Source organism: Mya arenaria, chromosome 4, assembly GCF_026914265.1.
Source record: "Mya arenaria isolate MELC-2E11 chromosome 4, ASM2691426v1".
Classification (NCBI taxonomy): Eukaryota; Metazoa; Mollusca; class Bivalvia; order Myida; family Myidae; genus Mya; species Mya arenaria.
The window spans coordinates 1904218-1928076 of NC_069125.1; the positions used below are offsets into that span (position 1 = coordinate 1904218).

Consider the following 23859-nt stretch of genomic DNA (forward strand, 5'->3'; position numbering starts at 1 on the left):
GGCTTAACACATCAAGATGAATTCTTAAAATATGATGAAAATTTGAAATTGATCTGGCTGACCGATAAACACAGGTCAAGGTCACCCTACGCCGTATTGGATATTGTTTAGTCAACGCGTCCCCACGTGAAACAATTGCGGTATCCGAAAAGGTGTGCATGTTGTTGTTTTTGTCAACTACTGCATTGTACTGCTCTTCTAGTCCCTGATTAATCAACGTCTAAATATCCATCACCGATTAAGAATTAAATCAGGAACAACTCTAGAGTGGTCAAATATTCCAAAACACCAGCGTACACTAGTCAACCGTTGGTTTACCACGGCCGAATATCTTATTTTCTTGAGTTATATATAGAATTTCCACCAATCACTTTCGTTCGTAAAGGCAAGATAAAAAGTTTGTACACCATCATGGTCTCTATTTTAATTTTGTTCATTATGCAAAAGTTCTGCTCCTCAAATCTTGATAACTGACCGAGAAATGATTTGATTCTAGAAAAAAACATTTTTTACATGCACTCTATTTTGATCGGTGGTCAATGGCCAACTAGTCACCGATCAGTCACCGTAAAGGTGCAACCAGTCACAAACGATTCTTAAACTAGTAATCTATCGGTGTCAACCAGTTTTAAGCCTATCGCCTTGTCTGCGGTGAACGGTTGCCGAATGGTTGCCACTTAATCATTGGCAAGCAGGCAAAACTCTTTTGGTGCTACCACAGTGAAATATTTACATTCGCACTTTATTTCTTAACGGAGGTTGTTGTTTATCAATTGCACTTTATTTCTGTAAAAAGTGCAATGGCATTTCCCATCGATATCGCGTGCGTTTGTTCGATACTTCTGTCCTGTCATTGGGCGCAATAATACCAAGGGGCGGGGCATATTTACTACGGAACTATTTTTTTTAATGAAATCGTAGTAAAATTATTGGCAACATGCAAAACTATAATCTGCAGTAAAGCAGTTAAAACAAAATAAGCAACGATAATTTGATTGATTTTAATGTAGATAATTTCATGATGGATGGAACAGTTGAAGAAACGTTTGTGTTTAAAAATGCTGTTAAATGTCACGAAAATGCAAAAACAGTTAGTTCAAAATAACCCCTACAACGGGTGCGTGTATGACGTCATGAGTGATGTCATTGAAAAAGTTTTACATTAAGCTCGATTCGGACCACAACATAACTCGGCAGCTACATTTTGTTTCGACGCCATTTTTTTGCAGTGTTCATTCGTTTTTTTTTTCGAAAATTGACTGGATTACTGGGATTATTTACACACAATACCTATTGGGTAATCAATTAATTACCTATTCAGTCATACTTTAACCATTATTTGTTTTTATAACTAATTTAAGCCTGAAAATTTTGTAAACATGTTCTTGATAAAATGTACAACATCTTCAGCATCAGAGAAAAAATATTTGAAAATTTCTTTGTTCATTGCATACGACGTAATGGAATCATGTCCATATATGTCGTACGTTCTGAATAAAATCGACAGAAATAACTCAAGTTCGGAGGAGTTAGTCGTTTTAGACATAATTTAGTGCTTTAAATAGTCAAAACAACTGCAGAAAAAAACTATTTGGTAAACACATCAGCTTGCCAGGAAAAGACAAATCAGCAGAAAATATAGAAGTTATATGTGGTTTATTTCCTGTTTTGGTATTTGTATGCAGCTACATTATATAATCTAAAATATGTTTTTGGGCAAAAGTTTGCATCGTTGACCAACTTTTGGTCAGAAACCAGGTCGCTCAGCCTTCATTGTTATGATGCGGGCCCTGAAAGCGCATATGTAAAACAAAAAAACCGGGCATTAACGGCACGTGAATTTACTGAATAATGCACGTTTTCTACCGATAACGCCCGCGTTTTTGCGTTTTTACACCACATTAACGGACCGAAAACACACATTGAATGCAATAATACGTATTTATAATATTCTTGCTCTTGAAAAGATAGAAAATAAACATATAAATAAAGGAACTATTTTATCTGTGCGTTCATTGTCGTATAAAATTAAGTTACGATTAGTTGTACTAATTGACCAACCGTTGAGAACAACGAGAGAAAGAAAAGAGAAAATGCTCTTGCATAATCAATTTATTTTAGCAAAAATGTAGATTTAAATGAATGTAAATATAAGTATTAAAATTCGACATGTTGCATTTTATTGGGGTATGGTATGCAATGGCGCAGTTCAAAATGTTAAAAAATCATTTTGAACAGCCCCATTGCATATATACGACATGTATAAAGTTGCGATACATAGGTAAAAGAATATGTAGCTCACCTTCAGATGACAAGCATAGGAATTCAATATGGGCAACTTACGTTTCAATGTTGACAAACTATATTTTTTGTTTAAATTTAATTCTCCGGAGATCTGTTTCATGGTACAGTGGAACATACATGACGGCATACTCTCGGGTTATATGCTTATAAAAAAATCAGAAATGTTTATCTTTGATAACTTATATTTTGAAGGATGTTATAAAATCGTCGAATATGGCGTTATTAGACGCCTCCCTGGCTATTTAAGATGGAGAAGTGCCTCATTTTATCGGAAATGACAGGAATTTTTTTTATTAGAGGTTTGTCTTAACATCATTTCCGTAACACAACTTAAATCATTATCTCGATTTGACACGAAGATTAACGGTTTCCGTAATGTTCACATCTTTAAGAAATTAAAATTCCCAACGCTTGGCAACCCCGCTTATGGTGTCCAGAATAATATGCGAGTTGAAATTTAAGCAGCATTTCCGTAATTTAATCTAGGGTCTGCATAATTGGCCAAAATTACGATGAAAGACAGCATTTCAATTTCATAACATTTTAAGAGATCACTCGAATAAGGAGTAGGGTGGAAGGGCAAACATGAAATGTTTGAAATGTCATGTTTTATGTCATTGTTTATGTTCAATTTGTTAAAAGCATAAAACGATTTACTTTTGCACATGTTTTTTAAGTGTGTTTGAGACCCGATATATGGACATCTTACCCAAAATGACGTGGGTTCGAGCGCAACTAGAATGATTTTCTGCGCCTCTAAAAGGACAGCTTGCTGGTTCCCATGTCATCAAGATTCCTAAGAACAATTTAGTACGTAGGAATGGACAGAGAAATGCGCTCCCGTTTTCTATTAAAGCTTAAAAAATGTAATTGTCGGCGCGATTTAGCAAACATGACTTTGCATAAACGGAAGAAAACCGACGTTCTATGATATAAAAACGCCCTAGACAATGGAAAGCAATAATAATCTGAACTAGTGAAAATATCTCAAAACTGCTTATATAAGCTAAATACAATATTCCTAGTTATTGGAAACTTAGACATATACAGTTATCATGCAATCGTGACAGACCACAGACGTTTACTGCGTGTAACTGCTCTGCACGTCAACTGAAATAATTGTTTTTTCTGATTTTGTGGGAAAATTATCCACTAGGCAGAATAGATGTAAAAATAAATGTTTATCAATATGGAAACGCTTTTTCATTATCTTTCAAAAGTATCATAAAGATCATAAAAGTTGTTTTAATTATTGTTGAGACCACGATACCAGGTATGTACTTTTTTCTTTTACACCCTGTTTTGTTTTCACATGACGTGTATAATATTTTCGCGCCAAAATCATGATTTTAAAAGCTAATTCATGTACGGAAAAAATGGCATGTAGTTAATCTCTGAATTATAACTCTTTGGCATAATATTCAATATATTATCCATTAATAAGAAGCGTAATATACCTTTAATTTAACCTGAACCTAAAAAAAAACATGTTATATAATGAGCGCCGCCATTTAATGTTATTCACAGGAAAGTATAACGTCATATTTCCCGCTTTCATCAATTAACTATATGACATATGCTTGCTTGTCGCGGACATTCTTACTATTTCTAGGTTTAATCGAACAGTTTTCTTCTGGAGTACTGTGAGCCGGAATTTAAAGTTTTTCAAAGGAACCTGTTTCAATTACTTCCCTTTGTTATGATTGTATTTTTTTCTAGATTTAAACGGCATTGTTTGACGGCAACATGAATTATATCGCAATAAAACGCTTCATTCTAAATACCTATGCATTAACTTTGAGAAGTATACATAGACATGTGTGATGCTTTATTATACATCAAATATATCAAACTATTGATTATTATTACACACACAATGAAAGATAATACATCTTGACATTGTACACATTCTCTGTAACGGATCTATTTCAAACGGGATTTAAATGTTGTTTGTATTATATTTGTTTTCGTCAAATCATTATCTCCTATATCGGAATGGTAACAAGTAGGCGAAGCTTAATCGTGCAATATTTATCGGGCGGATAAATAACAATGCATTTAAAACACACACTGGCTTTTGATTGTCGTTAATGGCAACATCGTACACAATAGATACACAATTAAAAAAGCAAAAAAGTGACGTTAATTTTTAAAAACTTTTTTTAACAGAAAATATATGAATTTGAATGAAAATATTTCTGAGCGTATACAATACTAAGCTATTTTCTGCTTCTACACGCGGGAATATTTTGCTTGTATTTTAATGATGCAACCCTTAGCTAAAAATCCAACTTGACAGAATTTTGTATGACGATGCAACGCTGAAATTTTGTCCAAGGATTTTATAAACTAAGAAATATTTTCAAATAGTTTCTGTCAAAAAACGTCGCTTACTTGAACCACGGACCTTACAGGTCCGTTCTTGTACATCAATTTCTATGTGTTTGGAAAATGACTTTTACATTAAATTTTGTAGAACATATCTAAATGATACCTCACAAACAAGAACACGTTTTGCCAATAGGTTAAATATTATTTGTTCGCCAAGGATTGCATCATTAAAAATCTAAAATATTTCACACGTGTTGGAGGAGAAAATAGCAGTCTTAAGTAAATAGATCAAGAACTATTTTTAAATATTTTCTTTCAAAAAAGTTATTTAGAAGTAAACGTCGCTTACATGTTTGTGTACATCGGTTGTGGCCCATGGAGACCCATGTGAGAACCCCTTTGAAGTCACGTGATTCCTCACCTTGAATTCAATGCATTCATTTCTATTTTTCGGGAAAATGTTTTTACATTTGTGGAACATATCTAAATGATTCATCATAAACAAGAACAAGTTCTGCCATTAGGTTAATGTTATTTGTTCTTAGCGCTTCGTAACAAGCATACATGACTTACAAATTACTTTTATCGGACCCCTGGAATGCCATGTACTAATGATGATTTCCATTCAGACCTTGTTTAATATTACTACAAATTGGTTCCAATGTATTGGAAACGCGAATGGCGTTGTATCAAGTAAATATTCCATATTAGTATCACCTAGTTCCCCTCACTAGCGAAGCATGGGTTGCCTTTAACAACTATTGGCCTTTTTCGCGTGGGTATCGTACAAGAATGAATAAAATGAACGTCGTCATCATGTCATCTTCAGTCTGACAGACTTGTAGAGAGTGATACGTTTGAACCATAAACTTATAAATGATTGAGAAAACTCTTTGAAGTTCTAAAGGAAACAAGTAGCCGATAAATATATTAACATGCCAAGATCTTGACCGTCTGTGACTTTTAGCAATTTTGTTTAAATAAATGAACGGATATTAAGAAGAAAAAACGGTTTTAACAATTTACAAATATTTTAGACTTTACTTCCGGAATATGACATTATGTTATGACCCAAAGGGTTGAATTGGAAAAGGTAATTTTACTATTAATAATTTTGTGCACGTGTTGAGAACTTAAAATACGGTAATATGTTTCAGAGATAAACATATTTTTGCCTGTTAACCGTATCCTTATCAATGTTCTTAAATTAGAAATTTAAAGTTTTGACATAAATTACTATTTTTTTTTACAAAGCTATGGCGTTTTACATTTCCGCAACAGGTGTTTATATGTAATGAAAGATAAAATAAGGAAATTATTTTCGTGATGTAAAGATTGTTTAACATCATTGACAACAATATACATGATATTACATGTCGGCTAAACACAACTGTCAAGTAAGCATGTTTGCGGGAAACAATGCAACCTTAGTTAACTTGGTAATTATGTGATTACCATAAACTGTATAGATGCAATGAACTTATGATCTGTAGTTGGTGTAGTTAAATATATTAAACCATATTTCATGCTGTTATTGTAGCAATTATTTCGCGTGTTTACCATACCGTTGTTGAAATTATCAGTTAAACAATCAAAAACAACAGTAAGACTAATTTTCGTATTCGACGAAATGTGCAATTCGAATAATTATCTTTTTCAACGAGCTGTTATTGTTGACGAAATGTCTTTCGTTGAAATGTCGTTAACGCTTAGTTTGCACTGTAAACGATAATGTGTAACACATTGATATTTACAACGATATAGAGAAATTTTGTCTAGTACCAACGCTTGCAAAAACTTTACCGTCAAAAAAGATATACTTCTTTGGAAATCTATCTGAGTTTGAAAAGTACTGAGAGTACCGTTGTTTTTTCAGCGATATACTAGAATGGGAAATATCATCCAAAAATGATAGGATATTGACATAAACAATGAGTAGTTAACTTTTCCATGGTTTGTCGTCAATAGCGATGATGGGGGAAGACAAGGAATATTTGTTTCATGAAAGCAGTCTTCCGGAAATTACGATATATTGATGCCGTTATAACACTGGTAGCAGTCAGCAGAGATCAGAATTATAACAATGGAGTATTTCCACTCTTAGAAGCTAAAATATATCGCCCGCGCCTGTTTCTAACACAAAGTAACTGAATTGTATTTGTATCATTATTTAGCTCGCATCTCCAGTAGTCCAATTTCCACCGTACAAAAATAAATGCGTGTGGCCAAAAATTTAAATCCGAACTTAAAGGCCATCTAATAAGCGGTCAAATTGTACGATCGATTAGTCGTATAGTTTATTCTTAGTTGTAAATATACAGTTTATTAAACGAATAACCTGACTGGATTATGACTATGCTTATGTAGGTCTAAAAGGGATTTTTTTTTAAATTTTGTTTCTGGCACGCGCTTAGCATCTAATTGTAAATCGTGATCTTAAGATATTATTTTGTCATATGCTCGTTTAAAAATGGCCTCTATATTTCAAGCAAAAAATATGAAATAAAACTTAAAAAAAAGATATAAAAATAAAAGCATATGAAAAAAAATAATAAAAAGAATGAGTTATTAAAATATTCCGGTTTTTAAAAAATAACTTTAAACCATTTTATTTTTTAATCAAATGATAAGTTTCGGCAAGGAGTTCAAAGATAATCCTTCAGATACTTCCAAACGGTATTTGTTTACCAAGCGGTTACCTGAGTTTCGAATATGATAGGTTTGTGTATTTTCAGATGTGACAAATTCACAGTAGACATTTTGTGTATTTGCAGATATGCCAACACCCGTGATAGTTTGCCGGCTTTCAGTTTACATCTCTCTTTGTCTCACCGTATCCAGTCTCTACCTGCCGGAGATGGACGAGTCAGCAAGCGTGAGGCGGCCAAGTCGGTCAACAGGGCGTCTTCCTTCCCAAAACGATCTCCACGTACAGTATCGCATCCCAAGATCAACAGGTTAGTTTACCTTTCGAATACGATATTCACATATAGTATCGCCCATCCCCCACCCCCAAGATCCACAGGTGAGTCTTCCTTCCCAAAACGAAATTCATATATAGAATCGCCCCCAATCTTCACAGGTGAGTTTCCTTTTCAATACGATTTGAACATATAGTTTCGCCCCCAATCTCCACAGGTGAGTTTCCCTTTTCAAAACGATATTCACATTTAGTATCGCCCCGAATCTCCAAAGGTGAGTTTCCATTTTTAAAACGATATTCACATATAGTATCGCCCCCAAGATACACCGATGAGTTTTCCTTTCCAATACGATATTCACATATAGTATCGCCCCCAAGATTCACAGGTTAGTTTTTCTTTTCGATATGATATTCACATAAAGGATCACATTATTAGTTTTTCTTTTTTGTTCCGTAAAAGTCATTAGACTAACACCATATAAACTTCACCGAAAAATTTGATATTGCGTTACTTAGTCAAATTAGAGTATTAGCCCTTGGATTTTATCAAGTGATATATTCATAAAACCGCTTAAGTGTTTTCAAATCAAATATAGCAATGTCAACCATCTTTCATTATGAAATAGCATTTTTACAACAACATTACAAGCTTTTCTGAGACGCGGTCTCAAACTTTAACTATAGATGTAAGCGAACAGGGTCTAGCTCTACCGTTGCGTTGGATCAAGAGTTTTGATAGGTTCCGGTCTTTAGGGGGCCCTTTTATATTATTGTCTTTTGTCATATCATTGCATGAGATGCTTCAACGGTTTCTAGACTGCTTGAAGCCCTTTTATATCATTGTGGGCAGTCTTTTCGCCCTACCGTTGCATAAGACGCTTAAATGGTTTCCGGTCTGCAGGAAGCCCTTTTAAAACATTGAGGTCAGTCTTTTTGCCCTATCGTTGCATTTGGCACTTCAGTGGTCTCTGGACCGCAGGAAGCCCTTTCATATCACTGCAGTCAGTTCTTTTGTCCTACCGTTGCATTAGACACTTCAATGGTCTCTGGACCACAGGAATCCCTTTAAGATAACTGCAGTCCGTTATTAGGCCATACCGTTGCATAAGACGTTTCAATGGCTTCCGGACTACAGCAAGCCCTTTTATATCGCTGCAGTCAGTTCTTTCGCCATACCGTTGCACACACAAAACGCTGCAATGATTTTCCAGAATGCATGAAGCCCTTTGATATCATTGTGGTCAGACTTTTCGCTCTGCTGTTGCATACAATGCTTCAACGGTTTCCGGACTGAAGCAAGCCCTTTTTGATCATTATGGTCAGTCTTTTCGCTCTATTGTTGCATTAGACGCTTCAACGGTTTCCGGACTGCAGGAAGCTCTTTTTGATCACTGCAGTAAGTCTTTCGCTCTATCGTTGCATTAGACGCTTCAACGGTTTCCAGACTAAAGGAAGCCCTTTTGCCCTACCGTTGTATAAGTTACTTCAAAGGTTTCCGGATGTCAGGAAGCCCTTTTATATCACTCCAGTCGGTGTTTTCGCCATACCGTTGCACAAAAAGCTGCAATGATTTTCCGGAATGCATGAAGCCCTTTTTTATCATTATTGTCAGTTCTTTTGCCCTACTGTTGCATCAGACGCTTCAACGGTTTCCAGTCTGTAGGAAGCCCTTTTTGAACACGGCTGTCAGTCTTTTTGCCCTACCGTTGCATAAAACGCTTCCATGGTTTAAGGAATGTAGGAAGCCCTTTCATATCAAAGCAGTCAGTCTTTTGTGCTAATGATGCATACAACGCTCCAATGGTTTCCAGACTGGAAGAAGCCCCTTTATATCACAACAGTCAGTCTTTTATGCTAATGATGCATACAACGCTCTAATGGTTTAAGGACTGGAAGAAGCCCCTTTATATCACAGCAGTCAGTCTTTTGTGCTAATGATGCATACAACGCTCCAGTGGTTCCCGGACTGGAAGAAGCCCCTTTATATCACAGCAGTCAGTCTTTTGTGCTAATGATGCATACAACGCTCCAATGGTTTCCGGACTGGAAGAAGCCCCTTTATATCACAGCTGTCAGTCTTTTGTGCTAATGATGCATACAACGCTCCAATGGTTTCCGGACTGGAAGAAGCCCCTTTATATCACAGCAGTCAGTCTTTTGTGCTAATGATGCATACAACGCTCCAATGGTTTCCGGACTGGAAGAAGCCCCTTTATATCACAGCAGTCAGTCTTTTGTGCTCATGATGCATACAACGCTCCAGTGGTTCCCGGACTGGAAGAAGCCCCTTTATATCACAGCAGTCAGTCTTTTGTGCTAATGATGCATACAACGCTCCAATGGTTTCCGGACTGGAAGAAGCCCCTTTATATCACATCAGTCAGTCTTTTGTGCTAATGATGCATACAACGCTCCAATGGTTTCCGGACTGGAAGAAGCCCATTTATATCAAAGCAGTTTTATATCACAGCAGTCAGTCTTTTGTGCTAATGATGCATACAACGCTCCAGTGGTTTCCGGACGGTATGAAGCCCCTTTATATCACAGCAGTCAGTCTTTTGTGCTAATGATGCATACAACGCTCCAGTGGTTTCCGGACTGGAAGAAGCCCCTTTATATCACAACAGTCAGTCTTTTATGCTAATGATGCATACAACGCTCTAATGGTTTAAGGACTGGAAGAAGCCCCTTTATATCACAGCAGTCAGTCTTTTGTGCTAATGATGCATACAATGCTCCAATGGTTTTCGGACAGGAAGAAGCCCTTTTATATCATAGCAGTCAGTCTTTTGTGCTAATGATGCATACAACGCTCCAATGGTTTCCGGACTGGAAGAAGCCCCTTTATATCACAGCAGTCAGTCTTTTGTGCTAATGATGCATACAACGCTCCAATGGTTTCCGGATTGGAAGAAGCCCCTTTATATCACAGCAGTCAGTCTTTTGTGCTAATGATGCATACAACGCTCCTATGGTTTCCGGATTGGAAGAAGCCCCTTTATATCACAGCAGTCAGTCTTTTGTGCTAATGATGCATACAACGTTCCAATGGTTTCCGGATTGGAAGAAGCCCCTTTATATCACAGCAGTCAGTCTTTTGTGGTAAGGATGCATACAACGCTCCAATGGTTTCCAGTCTGGAAGAAGCCTCTTTATATCACAGCAGTCAGTCTTTTGTGCTAAGGATGCATACAACGCTCCAATGGTTTCCGGACTGTATGAAGCCCCTTTATATCACAGCAGTCAGTCTTTTGTGCTAATGATGCATACAACGCTCCAATGGTTTCCAGACTGGAAGAAGCCCCTTTATATCACAGCAGTCAGTCTTTTGTGCTAATGATGCATACAACGCTCCAATGGTTTCCAGACTGGAAGAAGCCCCTTTATATCACTGACCGCGATGAACAGGGCTTCATTTTAACCCATATTATCAATAGACACGCCATTAAGACGAAATGTTCTATCTGCATCCTTTTATTATGCTACTTAGAACCGTTGAACTTTTATTATTCGGACTGCATACTCCAATTCAAATAAGCACAACACAGACAAGCAATGAAGAGTACATTAGTTACAATTGAGAAGCAAACGAAAAATGATACCTAACTTTCCGAATACTAAACATTATCCATTACATGTTACATGGATAAGATAGCAGATGCTCGATACGATTTTATATGCCATTAGTCGTAATGTACTTTTTGAAGCCTGGTGACTCCATGTAATTTTGGTACCATTTGAAAAGGCATTGCCAACTGGTTTCGTATGGATTTTTTCCCCAATTGACCGATAATATGAACCTCAGATCTAAATGGCTGAAAGTATATTAGGGAATGATTTAAAATAGATTGCTGAACAACTATTCTCAAATTTACAATTCAAAAAAGTGTTTTTCTTTATTCTTACATACGAAACGGTCTATAAGCGTTGTGATGAAAGACTAACAATTGAATTTTAAAGATTTGTTGAGACTACAAGCGTTATAGGAAAAACAAAAGCTACATGAAGACTACTGTTTAATTTCAAACAGGGTGGTTTATTTCTGGACTTCCGGTTAATGTGTCCGTATACATAAAATAAATATCGTTCGGATACAGTTATGGCGGTCCTTTTTCTATTATAGTCTATTTCAAGTGAAATCGGAAGTGAAATGTCCTATTTTCAGTCGTTCAATGTGAAAACAGTATGTTTGTAATAATTCTATCGTTATAATTTTCATATGTTCTTCCTCTACACATGAAACGGATATCTTTGTAATTTCAATCATTGACTTAAGCACATTTCTACCTATTCGGAACTCTTTTGACATGTAATGAAGCAACTTATACATCATTATGCTCTTTCGTACGTTCTAAAATTTGTTAAAACCTGAAACATGAATATACGTTAGAGTATAATGTGCTTTTTGCCATTATCAGAACTTTTTGTTTTTGCTTCAGACTAAACTTTAAACACACTTGAATCATTACGAACTCTGAGACTGGCTTCCTCCACAGGGAATAAGTTAACAAAATTTACAGCAAATATAAAAAATAAATTCAGACAATATAAGTCTATTGTCTTCTTTTTTTATTAAATTTGATTCCTGCGCCTTATTTAAAACCCTTAAGGATTTCGCACCAACCCACACAATTTGGAAAGTAGGTGTTTATAGAATTTTCAGCAAACACAAAAATAAATTGAGACAAAGGAAGACCATTTTCTTTTTATAAAGTTTGATTTCTGCGCCTCATGTTATACTCTTGAGGTTGTCGCCCCAACCCACTCGATTTTGAAAGAAGGCGTCAAGTACAGAAGAAGCTGACGGATGCCAAGGTTCAGATGAAGTTCCATAAGTTGTGCCAATGTAATTACCAAAAGCAGACATAAATAAACTATGAGTAACGCAGATATTGGCATTTCATGATATGAATATGAAATAAGTTTATACAACCGTTCCCCGTGAATGTGTTCCGGCCTGCAAACTGTTATTTGTTTTCGGAACCTTGAGACACACATTCTCGTAATGATGGAACAAAAAAAGTACATCTTCTAAAATGTATTTCAGTGAAAAAAAAAGTTTCCAAAAATATTCATACCTAAATAAACATTAATGAAACATTATGCCATAAACCAGATGTCGTAAAACACTTTCCATGATGTGCAAAAAAACACCAATAAGATCGTTGTAGTAGTTAAATGGAGTTTGATAGCGTACTAAAACTGCATTTAAACTGATCCCTGACCCAGTGTGGTATTATTGGTGCGGAATAAAATAAGATATTAAAAGACAAAGAGTCATTATGAACCGAGTTAACTCTCATAAAACATTAACGATAAAGACTCTTAATATACATATAGGCACCAGCAAATCTTGCATAAGCTGTAAAAGTAAGAAGCTTCGTCAGAAGTTGATCCGTCTTGTTATACGAGGGATGTTTAAAATATGCTGCAACTGCCATTCGCCTTTCCTCATGGATGGAGTTTGAATCTTTAATAAACTCCTGAAAAAGAGGCCCGTTTACCACCTGTCTTAAAATACCTTGTTTTAGGATTTTTAGAATTTTGAATAGTAACAGATAAAGGATTTTTTGTGTTTGCGTTTGAAACTTTTGCAGTATACTTTTTCCATATCCTAAAAGTTGCCTCAACAGCAACCATTTAGTACTCAAATCAGAGGATGTAGATGAATGGTTTATGTTCATCGATCCGTTTTTGTAAATTGTTAACACAGTTGCATATTTTAATGAACAACACTCATTTTGCTGTTCTTTTGTACATTGTCACAATTTAAGTATACGGTTTCAAATTAAGACCCAAGAAAAGGTACATTGAATTGCCTTCAAAAAAGGTCTAAATGGACGTGTTAACTATCTTTGAAATAATTTCTACAAAATTAGTAGTGGTGTGTTCATCAATATAATTTAAATAGATTACCATTTTACCAATTTGATATTTTAATTGAAAGAATGTTCGAATATCAAACAATCGCAATAGTAGTTTGTTTCAGGTATCCGAGCCACACAAATCTGAGTTTTGGTTGCCTTGTGACCCTATAGTATTAAGTTATCTCTTGATAGAGTTTAGTGTGACGAAACAATAAAAATGAAAATACTTTCATAAAAATTAAAAGATTCCAAAATATGTCATTTTTAGTCCGATTTCAGTTAAATAAAGAGCAATTACATTTTTTATAATGTTATGTTTATGTACTTTTGGTCAATAATTTCAAATAGTAGTTATCAATAAGCAAATACCTAACAATACTGACCAAATTATTTAGGGTAAAAAAGATCCAAATTTAATATTAAGGTTCATGGAGCTATCAGAGACCTAACTTATTGGGGGTCGGGTTTCTTAAAAGACCTAGTTTAAGGAAAGTTTTACATCATGGTTAAATCATATTTAAGGGCTATTATGTATAACATATAACATAACACTTGCACTAATAAATTTTTTATTATTTGAAAAAGTAAACACATTTTGTTTAGACAAAAGCATTAGTTAATTTCTATAACAAAACCTAAAGTAGGGCACAGCAGGACACTCAGATCTAAGATCTGATTGAGATCTGATAGACAGCAGACAGCACTAAAGATTAAGATCAATACACTGAAGAAGTGAACTATACACGGATGGGGGTCACTTACAACATGCTTAAACTAGGCCGAAAAGTTTTGCGATAATATGAATTTATAAGATCTAACGAAGCAACACTGATCTAAGTGAAATTACCTTATATAAAACCAATGACATTTATCAACACCAACCTGAATGTTTTTATGTAAAGCATTATAAGAAATGGTACTTTTTTTCTCTTTTCAGATTCCGAAAGCTCCTCCTGGCAAAAACGTCAGTCAGTCTACAAGGTTTTCTCCAATATGATGGCGCGTCACGCCAACCGACATAACAACGACAGAGCGTTCGTTGATAGGCTTTTTAACTTATTTGACCTTGATGGTAAGTTCTTTCTTAGTTTTGTTGTACTGACTATTGTTCGTTTGAGTCTTGTAGATTGTGTTGTTCAATAAGTATATAGTAAATCAATTGTCTTCTGGGACACAGTTGCCGTATTAAATAGCCTATTAAGATTAAACTTAAGTTTAATTGTAGATACTGATCGTGTTGATTGGACTGTAAAACTAACTGGCCATTGGGTTGAATGGAATCACTTAGGCGTGTCCAAGGACAAGAACAAGAATGATGTTGGAAATGGCAAAATGGTTAAATGTCCTCACTATGATATGAATATTATTGAAAGTGTAAAAATGAAATATTTTGTTTCTGACTTATCTATGTAATAAAACTTGCCCAAAACTTTTCCAGTCGCATTAAGCTTGCATAATTATACGATCTGGTCAATCGAAGCATATGTTTCTTGGAAGGCATTATGAGTTTGGTCAAAAAATGTTTAAAGGAAGGTATTTTGATAATTCTAAAACATGAGAGAAGAATCATTTGCGTTTGCAGTCACGAACCAGTTAATGCCTCCATCAATGTTATTGGGCTGTCGGTAACTGAATGTTGGATTATTCGAAAGCCAAATTTACCATGAAATCAAGCAAGGACCTCTGACAAATACCAGAGCTCATTTAGCTCAATTATATTTAGTCCGACCTTTCGGAGATTTAAACATGCATTCATGTATTAACTGGGGTTGATGAAATTTTCTTGCCAGCCACAGGAAAATAAATTGCCATCGATTACCTATTTTGGTCAAATTGATCATTCATAGCTTCTTCCTACGCAACACAAACGGTGCTATCCCTCTGCCTGTCAAGTTAATACGCGAGTTGATAGTGTGCCTACTTTTTGTATATCCAAATTGCTCCAAAAATTGACAAAGCATTCGAAAACGCATTTGCAACACATTACATGAACGTAAAAGAAGCATATTATGCAAAACTGATTACAATTGGAACCGTCGTTTCAATTAGATTTACTCGGCTGTTAAAATTATATCAAAGTTTTCGCAATGGAGCACATCGTGGGGAAATGAAGACAAAAATAACTTTGATCTTAACTATTTTTGGTGAAATGTTGCAAATATAAGGACTGGACTCATGGTTTTCATGTTAAAGTAACTATTAAGTTTCGTTCTTCTAAACAATTAAGTCGAGACAGCCCGGCGCCTGCTTATCGTTTAGGAGATCAACAATATATACTTACTTTCGTAGTGTTCAACCCGAAATGCCGAGCAAGTGCCTTAAAATTTCATCAAGACGGTTACTTAAAGGCATAGTTGAAGCCTTCTTTAAGTAACCCGCTCCCCTGGAATCCAGTGCTTAGTGTACAACTTCTATTGATCCTAATCTTTATTGCCTACAGCCCCTCGCAGTCTTTTATCAGTTATCTTCTATTAGATCAGTTTATTTCTGGGAAGCATTTTTAAATTTAAACTTTTATTAACAATAACAAAATATTCTCAAAGTCAAAAACCTAATTTAATAAAAAAAAACTATCGCATATTGTTTATAGATGGAAGATCACATTTCAGGGGAAAATTGAGATTATCCATTGCAGATTTGTGAATCCCAAAAGCCCCAGTTGGCAATAAAGCAATCAACAATACACTGACAATTAGGACCCCTGCTATGATCCCAGAAGTTAACACAACACGGAATTAATGAGCCAAACATGAAGACTTTAACCCCTGTGACAAAAGTTCAAGAAATTACAATCAAAAAACACTTTTAGAGCTTAGTTAAAATGTTCTAGAACAGACATCCCAGTTTCTTTTTTAAACCTGGTTCAAGAACTAATTTTTAATTAAACAGTAAAAAATCTTAAATTGAAACATTTAAGAAAGAGTCTTTGTATGCCATCATTTGTTAAAATTGTTCAAATTTCAATTTTATTTCATTTTCAGGTGATCGAGTGATAGAAAGAAGAGAATTTAAAGCCGTGTTACAGATTTTAGGGATTGTTAGCCATAATTTTTAGTGAAATCATTTCAATAATGTATATATGTGAACAGTATAAAGGCCTGTGATATGATACGATGTCAAACAAGTATTGAAATGAAACGCATAGGAACATTTTGATTTTTTTAACATTCCATCCTTGGTGACAGTCTGTGGATCTGTGAAGAAACGGGTAGATGCCGAGGAATTACTTCGCGGGTATTGTGCAATATTTGGTGTCCATGGTAACGATATCACAAACAGTCGCTGTTACCATGGATATATTCATCGGAGATGGATGGGGAAGTGCAAAGCGCGAAAAGAGGATTACCAAGGACACTATTTAGCAGAAATAAAACATTGTACAGATAGTAAATTGTTGACTTATGTTCGGAATATATTGTAATCTTTTTAAAGTATACGACTGTCTTTTGAACTTAATGACCCTGTTTCATGTCTGTTCTCGGAAACACCAACGCTACTGATATTTGATATATAATGGCTATAAATACCCTCGTCATCAGACGCCTCCGAAAACCATATATCAAAACTTGGTTAGATTAGAGCAGATTACGACAACACAGCCCATTCGATATCGTAAGGAGAGGTGGATTTGTTTATATAAGTCCTTGCTCTTTGCCTACAGCTGACAGTGAAGCATTTTTCTTTTATGAGTGTTTACCAGAATATGTTTTGTTTTATTGATATTCTTGATCGAGTATTTATTAATAAATGTTGATGCTCTTATATTGTGGAGACTTGTCCTTTGACTTATTTAATGACTGTATAGAGTTTTAGAGAAAACAAACTATTGTTGTGCATACAGTCTGAAAAGAAGGAAAGTCAGCATAATACGGACGAATCCAATTTATGTCCCATGTCTGCTTTTTATTCGACTATTATTTAAAAGATGCAATATAAATGCTTAGATGCTAAAGCTATTCAATCGCCATGTAAACAATGCGCTTTATTTCACATTAAACACAGCGATTCAAATAAATATAAATGAGATTTCAACAAGATCATATCAACTTATAAGATAAATTGCAAACTGCTCAAAAGACTGATATCCGGAATATGCTGAAGTAACATACCTGATATTCTCCCAAATGTACACTATTGAATTAAGCAAGATAGCTCGGTAGAGACCCGATAAATGCCCGTCTTGTGTGTTATTGGAGCATGAATGGTACGAAAAGCAACGTATAACAATAAATTAGTGATTAAATTATGATGATCATGAAGATTGTTTATTAATTTAGATTCCGAAAAAATCCTCTTCAACTATGGAAGAAGTCTCATATCCCCTAGAGTGTAAACTTTTATGTCAAGGGAAAATAACACTTGAATGACTTTGCCGCGATCGACTGACTGACTAAACATTCGTTAAGCATTAGTTCCTTCCATCTTGCACCAAGTTTCAGAACAGTCCCCCTTAAACTGTTGAAGTAGTTCACTAAACAAACTTCAGTATAGCCATGACGTAAAATAAAAAGCTAAAGGAAACATAACTCTTATACGCTTTGGTCGCAAGATACGCAAAATGTGTTAGGCACTAGCACACTTCATGATGACAATATGTTTCACGCTTGAGAACAACCGCACCTAAACTTTCGAAGTAGTACTATCCACATGCCAATATTATAGTCATAAGCGTAAAATTTAAATGATATTCAAGGGCATATAACTCTGGACCTACTTTGCAGCAATAGAAAAAAGGTTCATTTCTAGCTAGTATACCTCATAGTGTATCAAGTTTCAATACGATCCCTCGTAACCTGCGGAAAAAGTCGCTCCACAGACCCACATAATCTATATAGTTATAATTCAACCAAAGGAGCATAACGAATTTTACCACAACTGACTTAATATGTGTACGGTACTGGATCACTTCCTAGTGACAATGTGTATCATGTTTCAGGCAAATCAGTGTTAATCTGTAGAAGGAGTTTGCTTTTCATATCTGTATCTTTTTCAATACCCCCCCCCCCCCATCCCCCGACAGACAGATCATCAGGCGTGTCGAGTATTACCGTGTGGTTAAACAAGTAGGTTTGTTTTTAGTCAAAGAAGGGTCACAACTCTCAAATATTAAATAAAGTTACAAGAAAACAAAGTTTAACGTGATTATATTAGGTTTTCAATGAGTAAAAGACAATCTAAAGACTTCATTGCATGCATAGTTTAGTCAATAGATAAGAGACACGCATTAAAATTGTCCAAGCCCAAAGAAATTCTACTCTTTCCAATGAACAGCAGTAAAGGTGCCTCTTCTCATGTCCAGGCTCCCTTAACTTGCAGCAGAATGTCTTCTGAGGCCACTATTGCCTGGCCCCAGGACAGTATTTCTAAGTCACAGTCTTTGTCACTAACAAATGATCTGTCCAACCATGCCAAGTTTCTCTTGCCTTCAACTGTCTTTACCCCATCCACTTAGTCAAACACATGCAGCAGATATTTCTCTCCAGATCAAAGCACTTCTATCATAGTTTTACTGTGCATATTTCAGTATCTTAAACTTCCATTTTCACAAATAAATATTTATGTGTGGTAACTGTCAATCACTACCAAAAAAACGTTTGGAAATGCCGAAACATGAAATTCATGAATGTTTAATCAATCCTGATTTATTCGCCTTTTGAATGTTAGCAAGAATAGTTATATAAATAAACTGTTTCAAACAGTTTATATCATATTTTTTTCGGAACTGTCAATAAAATAGCATTAAACTTAAGTGTTTACCTGTTTTTATTCGTAATCAGTGTGATTTGCAATCATTTTGTATATATCCCTGCTTTTATTTTTGGAACGCCAATAACACATTGACTAGATCTTCCTGAAATATCAAAGAGCTTAAAGGTTTGGAATATCAAAGCACTTGAAACTCTGAAGGCTAAATAAATTTCTTATAACAAAAGAAAAAAGTGGACTGATAGGATAAATAGAATACTAGGTTAGTGTTTAATATATATGACGTTTATCGTACAAGCACTTCATATACATGAAATTAATTTTATCCTGTCACTTGCATACAAATTGGTCCAATAACAAGGTGTCGTGTAAATTTTAATTTATTAGGATAGTAGATCACGTGATGTTTATCTACAGTCAGTTGGTCATGCGACCGCGAAAACGTACTTCTTTTCAATTATGAAATGTCAGAGGAAAAACACAAATTTCAGTATCATATCAATAGTCCGCCATCAAACGACCCCAACAACCACTCGCCCATAAAGTCCCATCACTGAGTATGATATTGAAACTGATAAAAAAAATCGACCAGAAAATCTACATCTGATGTGAAAATCTTACCCCACCCACAAATTCTAGAGACTGTGCAGCATTCAACGAGAGTAAATTCCATTTCTATGGCGAATGACAATCTCACGTTCAACAGAAATGAATGTTCTCTTTGCCGGTGCAGTTCTGAACATCCATTTAACATGTGGCGATTGTTTGTAAACACTCATGATCTTGAACCATGACCTGTGTACTGTACTCTGTGACTTGCGGAATAATTGTTACATCATCAGATAATGTTTGGTGACTGATTCATGTTTATGCATTTTTAAAAGCTTTGATATGTTTTGAATTGATATTGACGTATTAAAATGCAATGACTTTGACTGCAAGCGTATTGAAAAAAGTTGAACAGTTTTGAGAACTATTTCGGGAATGATTTAAACATGGAGTGTGATGAAGTCACCAGGGAAAAACAGTTGCCCCCACCCCCCTTATCTTTAAAGAAACTTAATAAATGTAAGGTTATTGATAGTGTTTAAATAAACAAAGTAGCATGATAAATAGAATAATAGGTTAGTGCCGTTGATAGAGAGGGCTCACCCGATAAATTCCTCCGCCTTGCGAGATAAACTTCCTCCATCCACGGCACTAACCTAGTAGTCTCTATTTACCCTAAAATTTGGATGTTTTATTATAGAATTATTGAAACAACGTGTTTATGGTTAAACTATTTCAGTCATATAAAAATTATTTTTACGGAACGGCCTCAACCATCCGCTGCATGAAATTTGAATAAAGAAATGAGTTAGTCCGTACCATAAAAAGTCACTTAGTTACGCCGTGTAACCCATTAGTTGGGTATCAAGACATTTGAAACATGTCTGTTGATAACCCTGTTTATTTTTTACAATGATTGTGTGAAAAGGTATAAATTGTTGGCATGATGCTACGGGGAGTGTGGTCTTGGTCTGTGTGTCGGGTGGGCGGAATCCCGGAGAAAACCAACATGTCCGGCTTGGTAACGACCTACCAAACTCACATACGCCCAGATAGTAAACACTCCTACGCACAGGGTAATGAAGGTAGAAATTTCAGCTCTCTATATTCAAATATTGCTCTCCCGAGCTAATTTTTGACCACTATGCGCAAGAGTGTAAACCAAACACGGGTCGCCTTGGTAAGAAGCGAGTGCACCAACCACGACGCCAACCTAACAACCGTCATACAAGTCTTTAACTTCTTTTCGTGTGGTTAGTGCCAAGTGAACATGTACAAAGAACAATAATGGCATCCAAGATAGCAAATTGTTAGTGTATGTTTTATTCATAAATATGATGAACATTATTAACATAAAATTTCTATACAGTTGTTAAAAATACATCAATGTCGATAAATACCACTTTTTAAAATCTTGACTTGTTGAAAGCACTTTGAAAGGCATTGAAAAGTTATGGAAATAAACGACCTAAAATCTGCAGTTTAACTAAATGAAGAAATCTTTTGGGGACAAAAGCTGTCTGTGAATAAGTAACGGGGTCAATAGCACCTAAAAGTTTTATGGTCACAACACCCATTGGCTCCTGCGTTATTACAACAATAAACAGAGAAGTGCTTTCAAAAATTTATGAACCAATACATGCATACATACATCGTTAAACACATAATTGGAAAAGATGAACTATGATAAATGAATAAAATGTACTGGAAAATAGCCAGCACTCAATTGTATAACATTGAATTTTGCTTTGGTGTTGTCAATGTTTATTGATTGATATCCGATATTTACTACTACCTATTTAACGCATTGTCATTTTTTGACATTTTGATGTATTTCTACAAACTGTGTTGAAATCCTAAGTAACCCTTTGATGTTCAACGCATTTAAATGTAAACATTAACCAAAAAATAATCGTTAAACAGCTTTATAAGCGAACCTAGATGACTTTTAACGCACGATAAACATCTGTGGATTGTTTCAATTAAAGATATCGTGCTCTCAATAATATTATTCTGTATAAACGTCACAAATACCAACAAGTTGATTGTTTTTGTTTCGTCACTTTTGTGTTCATTTTGGTACTGGCTAAAGTTCAAAACACACAAATATGAAGCATAATAAATTATGGCACTAAGATAATTTCAATTTACTTATTTCTTTTATTTAAAATCTACTCAGATCTTATTTAAACATGCCTCTGGAGCTGAATTGTCATTTGGCGAAGAAGTCAATGAGCTTCACCTTGACCTTTGGTGACTTTTAATTGCAGTTTGTCATTAATCTCTACATCTATAGATTACATTCTGCAAACATTTAAGTCAAAATTATAAGTTACGGGGTTAGTAGGTGACACGAAATTGGATATACGGGGCAAAGGAAACCATATCGGGTGAGAGCGAAGCTCGAACCCGAATATTGTTTCCTGCGCCCCGTATATCCCATATCGGGTCAACTTCTTACCCCGTAACGTATATATCACGGCGACAACTTGTTTACATGTATAAATGTTTCACTTATTTATCGGAACCGGAAAAAGACGCTATTTTGGTATGATATAAATTTGTTGACCCAATATGAAAAAAATATGGGGTCACCGCGTGACCAGTCCTGGACCAATGGCGTTGCGTCATTTATGTTTTAGGCGTGATATAGTTCCGTATTTGATAGTAATAATAACTGCAGTAAGACTAGTCGTGAATTTAGAACATGGCGTCATTCATGGATGTTGTCTTGGTTACTTATATAAATAGAAATGATCAAATCCAAAGAATACAAACATGTTCATCAATGTAAAAATAAAAAAAATATAATTTATTGAGGTGATTCTTTTTCATTTTTTGAAAACGACCTTCCTTTAATACTTAAACATTAAATGGCATTATCTTTGGAGAAAAGAATATCACCGGCAAAAGATCACTAAAACTGTATTTGGGTTGTTTATGTAGTTTTTAGTGTATTATCAAACGTGCTTTATTGAAGAAACGACTCCTCAAGATTAATCAAATATAACATAGCAGAACTCATTTCTTCCAACCAGTCCTACGCATATGTACCAAGGAACTGCTGAAATTCCGCTAGAGCTTATCAGCACTGCAAAACATTATTTGTGTATGTAACTGTAAATACTGAGAGGCTCTGGGCTCAGAAACTTGACCATCACAAATTAGGGTCATTGCTGATCTTATCTTGTTTCAGCCATGGTAACTTCTTTTCACTCTTTTAAGCAATCGGAAACAGAGTTTTATGTTGTTACATTTTAGAAACTAACATTAAAGCTGCATTCTACAGATTGGCAGTTTTGACATTATTAATTTTTATTCTTTGCCTCAGAACCAGCCTTCAATTAAGTCATTTAAGATAGAACAATGGAGCAGATCAATATTTTCTTTAAGCGTAAAGAACACTTTACTCATCTTTAGCCATAAAAGATCAATTTCCAAAAGTAAATTTAGAAAAAAATATCTAAACTTTTGTCAGCAGCTGTTTTTCAGACATTGACGCAAAAATGCATCATTCCAAGACAATATAAAATAAATTGTCAAATCGGTCGATCTGTAAGAGATCATCTTTAAACAGAGACTATATGATATGTTATGTCTCAGAGACAATGTTTTTGGTTTATAATATAATCAGTGTGTATATATTATCTAAACCTTTTTAACCTATGAAATGTTTTGTAAACCTTTTGATGGATTTAAAATCAAAATCGACTTGAAAGTTGATTTTGATACAGAATAATGTACTCTGGTGGAGCCCAACAAAAAATTGTTTTGGAAATATCTATTACTTTATATTTAATCAAGAACAGCCACCGAAAGCTGAGATTTGCCCACATTTTGCATATATGCTGATGGATAATATATATGTTGAATGTAACAGGGGAACACAGATATCATACAATACTGCGGCCAATTGATGAATTGATTGATTGATTGATTGATTGATTGATCTCATAGTTAAGACACACATGTGATTATCAAATCTTGAAGTTTGAATGGAATTCATGACCGAGAAAAGGTTGCAACTAACAGAATGACAAAGTAAGAGAAGCAGTCGTGGTGTGTGTGTTTTTTATGGTTAAGAATTAAATAATGTAGATAAGAATATTGAATCTGACCCTGGCTTCAGGGTTCCAGAATATGTAATTTACAAAACATTGGTCATTTCAGTCTTCTCAG

At 35.0% G+C, this 23859-nt stretch overlaps 1 protein-coding gene across 2 annotated transcripts in view; it reads left to right on the forward strand.

Moving 5' to 3' along the window:
• The window catches only part of LOC128233090 (uncharacterized), a 49931-nt gene extending 32802 nt beyond the window's left edge, over positions 1-17129 (forward strand). Inside the window, exons 1-4 of one of the 2 annotated variants that reach the window (XM_052946974.1) lie at positions 5524-5728; positions 7410-7592; positions 14363-14497; positions 16407-17129. In XM_052946974.1, the coding sequence (XP_052802934.1) occupies positions 7412-7592; positions 14363-14497; positions 16407-16480 (390 nt within the window). In that variant the 5' untranslated portion in view covers positions 5524-5728; positions 7410-7411 and the 3' untranslated portion in view covers positions 16481-17129. Of the gene's footprint in view, positions 1-5523; positions 5729-7409; positions 7593-14362; positions 14498-16406 lie in introns of those variants that run through there. The other variant, XM_052946971.1, reaches the window with a different exon arrangement.
• Positions 17130-23859: the final 6730 nt, after the last annotated feature.